Source organism: Xyrauchen texanus, chromosome 27 (genome assembly GCF_025860055.1).
Source record: "Xyrauchen texanus isolate HMW12.3.18 chromosome 27, RBS_HiC_50CHRs, whole genome shotgun sequence".
In the NCBI taxonomy this organism is placed as follows: Eukaryota; Metazoa; Chordata; class Actinopteri; order Cypriniformes; family Catostomidae; genus Xyrauchen; species Xyrauchen texanus.
Window position 1 is genome coordinate 808,270 of NC_068302.1, and position 4,619 is coordinate 812,888.

General features: G+C 36.3%; 1 protein-coding gene across 3 annotated transcripts in view; it reads right to left on the reverse strand.

Moving 5' to 3' along the window:
- Positions 1–765: 765 nt before the first annotated feature.
- Positions 766–4,619, reverse strand: part of LOC127620575 (rabenosyn-5-like) — a 31,262-nt gene continuing 27,408 nt past the window's right edge. For all 3 annotated transcript variants that reach the window (XM_052093728.1, XM_052093729.1, XM_052093727.1), the window contains exon 12: positions 766–3,962. In XM_052093728.1, coding sequence (XP_051949688.1) covers positions 2,949–3,962 — 1,014 coding nt within the window. In that variant the 3' untranslated portion in view covers positions 766–2,948. The remainder of the gene's footprint in view (positions 3,963–4,619) is intronic.

Consider the following 4,619-nt stretch of genomic DNA (forward strand, 5'->3'; position numbering starts at 1 on the left):
CCATTCAATTTGTCATAGAACGGATGACAAGCATTCATAAAAAGATGACAAGCATTCATATATACACACAATACCTACACATTCAACACAAACTTAATTACACATGAAAGACAAATGTATAGATTAAGCTAACAGAATTTTTAAATACTTCCAAGCATCACAGAATAATATTACATAAATTAAGCAAACAAACAGAAGTGGACATGATATCAACTGTCATCCTTAAATAGTAGTAATGAGTCCTAATTAAAATAATCACTGCTTTTAGGGGTGTTTGTTGGGGTTCGGGGTGAGGAGGAGGGGTAGTAGTGGGTGTTAAAATTGATTTTGTGTATTTATATTTAGTTTTTCTGTGTTTTAATAAAAATATTAATCATAAAAACTAACTGGAAAAAAGTAGCTTTACCTGTGAACCCGTTGGGTCCTGTTGAACACAGTGCTGTAAAGATGCTGCTAGTCTTTCGATTTTATCCAAAGATCCAATTAAGTAGAAAAGTGCAACTATACGTCAAACCACAACTGTCGTCCTCAATGATTGAGAATTGCCCACTGTTCATCTATGATCTAATAAAGACTGAATAAATCCTCCTCTTGTATCTTTTCACAGTAATGTACTTGAAGCCGAGGTTCTGGGTAAGATGGCGTTATCAAACCCTGCTAACTTTGGGCCCAAGATGTATTCCCCTTCCCAAAGAAATGACTGGGAAATACAGAAACAAACTCACTGCAAGATCTAATCATTAAGAACTGAAGACTGAGTGATGTTTGGATGTGACTTTATTCATGTTATTTTGTCAAAATCTAAAGAACACTGGTTTGTGACCATGTTCTGATGACATCACTTTTATTAGTGTTGCATTGATGATGCCTTATGTTGCTCAGTGGAAACTAACAACATTAGCCAACAGCTTCCAGAAAGGTCGTTAATGTTACAAATACATTACCTGTTGCTTATAATGACACAAAGCACTATGGTCAACCACTATACTGCTGTGTGTTCTTAAAAATGAAAATACTATCTAACCTCATAAACAATAAATCATCAACTTGAGCTCTTCAATTACATTATACAATCTGTACAGAAAGCCTTGAATCGCTCATGTTGGTAATACAAGTGCAGAACTGACTTAGTGTTCAACAATAATCCAAGTGTTAGTAAAACATGCATGTGACATTGTGTGTTATTGAGAATAAGACAATATAATAAGCAATTATGAAAACTTGAAAGGGGTCATTTATTTACCCTCGTATTGTTCTAAACTTTATAACCAAATACATGATAAACCATTAATGTCAAATTATAAATGTCATATTATTATTCTTAAAACTGTTAAAACATTAATTGGCTACATGCAAATAGTATGTAATGTTCAGTGTAGCAAACTATTAATATTTAATAAGTTCATTTTAAGCAGTTTATTCATGCTTTTTCATCCATAGTAGTAACCAACTTGTTCATCATGCCTAACTTATGTATTTTAGCCGATGCACACCTGAACAAAGTGTTTATGAGAACTTTATGGCATACATTCAAAGTTAAGATAGAAATGATATAAGAATTGGAAATACACTTATATAATTATTTTAATAGTTAGTGTTACAAAACAGTTAAACACACAAAGCATTAATATGTCCAATTCATAACATATGTAAATGTATAATTAATTCCTTCATTAATTACTGATTTATGCCCTCTATATGTTCTCATTAACACTTCTGTTCCACTGTTAGCATGAACTGAAATACATTAGTTAGATATTAGCAAACATGATCAAACTGCTTATACATGAACTTATTAAACACTTAAATTGTTTGGCACATGACCTATAAATGAATACCATACTATTTGTATATACTCTAGCAGTGTATTAACAATGATTTATGAATAAAGAATAAACTATAAACAAATGCTGTAGCAATTTAGCTTACAGTACTGTTCTCCATTTACACACTATATCATTACAACCATTACAGTAATTACTAGATACTAACCCTAAACCTATCCTTAACCCATATTAAGTACATTTAGTTACCTAACATTACTCTTACTTTCTTGGGTAAGTACACGAAGTATACTGAAAGTGCACGTACTGTAAAATAAAGTGCAACCACAAATGCTTTAGAAATACTTCTTAACATGTAGCATTGTAAAGTGTTATTGAGAATGTTAGTGATGTCAGTTTCATTGTATGGGAAAAAGATGCACTGAGAGTAAATAGATGTCAGTCCTTCACCTTTTGCGTTTTACAGAAGTCAGTTTGGAATGACACGAGGGTGAGAAAAGACAATTTTCATTTTTGGTGAACTGTCCCTTTAAAGAACAATTGTAAGTCTCCAAATGTGTGCATGCATGTGTAGAGTCGAAATCATTTTCAGTCTTTATCTAGTTACAATGGAAATCAGTGCCACTTGTAACTGCATTAAATGTACACACAAATTAGACTCAAGAGAATTTGAAATCACATCAATAAACACTGGAATTAGCATTGCCGATTTGGCCAATAATGTTTCCATGTAAGAAACCCTGGACATTAGCGTTTCCATCTAGTGATAGTAGAACAATTGAAAGCAACAGGTGTGCAATCATGCTAGACTCATTGTCTTTACAAATGTAATTAGCATTTCGCTAACAAAATCTCACAGAAGCTACAGTCTGTGCTTCGAATACTGACTTTGTTGAATGGTAAAAGCTTTACCACCAATATTTTAACCACTTTTAATAATAAAAAAACCACCCTGTTATTAGCAAATAACACTTGTTTGATCACATACATCTAACAATTTGAATAATTAACAATGCCAATACTCACTTTGCTCCCCTACTGACTTTTGTGCAGGAACCTCATATTTGCTTTACGACATTTTTGTCTTGTGCACTTTAGCAAAAGTGGCCTGTTTATAACTGAGAAAAGCCATATGAGTTATAAAAAAGGTGCTGATGGCTGTCACTATTTCTTTCGTTTCTGCTCTTGTAATGTGCGCTGCAGCTCCCGCAGGTTCTCAGACAAAAGTTCCACTTCATCACAGCGTCCACTTAGCTTGGCGTCAAAGATATAAGCCCGGATATTATCTATCTGTTGTAGCAGTAGCTCTTCCTCAATCATATCGTCCATTGCAGAGACCTCATCATCTTCATCGAACGGATTACTTGAGGCAGACGGAGTCTCATTTGAACCCTCTTTAAAAGGTTTCGCTTTATCTTCATCATCATACTCATCTTCAAAAGGATTTCCAGATGTCTTACCCGTGTCTGGATCCTCAATTTCATCATCTCCTTCAAAAGGGTTGTACCCTTTATTTTCATTGGCTGCCTGATTATGTTCCCTCTGAAACTCTTTGTTCAAAGAGTTGCTTGGCTCTTCCTCATCAAAGGGGTTTTTTGATGGTGGGTTTGGTGTATGTTCATCTCTTTGCCTATCCAAGGGTGGAGAGTTTTCTAGCAGACGTGGGAAAGACTTCTCAGACGGAATCATAGACACGGGGCTTGCAATCAAATATTCTTCCAAATCACCTTCCTCCTCTTGTCGTTTCTGAACCTTTCCTCCATCTCTGAAATCCATAGAGGAAGTTCTCATATGGGCTTTGTTCTCAAGCTCTCTTTGCTGTAGATGTTCGATCTGTCTCTGCTGTAGGTCCGTCTCCTCGGCCAGTTTCTGTGAAAGCTTGATAGCTCGGCTTGTCTGCTGGGCATCAAACTCGTCCTGGAGTTGCCGTAGGTTCTCCTCTAGCATGGCTACCTCATCGGTGCGGTTTGCAGAGCGTGCCTGTCGTAAGAATGACTCGATGTTATCAATCTGTTGTAGTAGAGGGTCGTCCAGTTCAGAGCGAGTGTGTAGAGTGTCAGATTGTGGCAGCCAGCCACCAGCTTTGGTCATGCGGAGACGAGGAACATCCCCATTTGTACTGAGGGCTGGTCGGTTCTTCTCATTTTCAGATCGACGCTTCTGTGCCTCCAGGGCAGTCTAAGTTACACAAGACAGAGAGAGAGTTACAGGATGACCCCCAAAATAATTATTTGCCTCAAATAATTACTGACCAAACTATTATACAACGATCTGACAGTGTAAATGATGTATGTTCTATTGTACAATAATGAAAAAATTATTATCGTATTATATTTAAGTAATATCACACGAACAAGACTGCTATATCTGCACTGCTGTGATTCGAGTGTCGTAGGTAATCACAGCAGTGCTGATTTAGGTCCATATAGCATGATTGCGAGTGTGATATTGCTTATATACAACAGTTCAATGAACAAGTCAATTTTAAATAAATTAGGAGTACGGTCATAAAAACGCATTTATGTATGGAACTACTTTCTTACGTGACCGATCAGAATCTGCCGTTACTGTTTAAAACAAATTATGCGTCCAAGCCTTCGTTAGTAATTCAAGAAGTTCACATCAGAAAGAGTATCACGGCTTGTGCTGTATCAAACAAATTATTGGATAAATAAGTATGAATGTGTGTGTGTATGAGAGTGAGTGAGAGAGAGAGAGAGACGGACAGATGGAGCGTGTGGAATCACCTGTTGCCACTCCCAATCAGTGATGCTGTCAGCTTTCTGAAGATCAGCTTTCTCAGTGGAAAAATAACATCCAAGCGGGGGTTTTTCT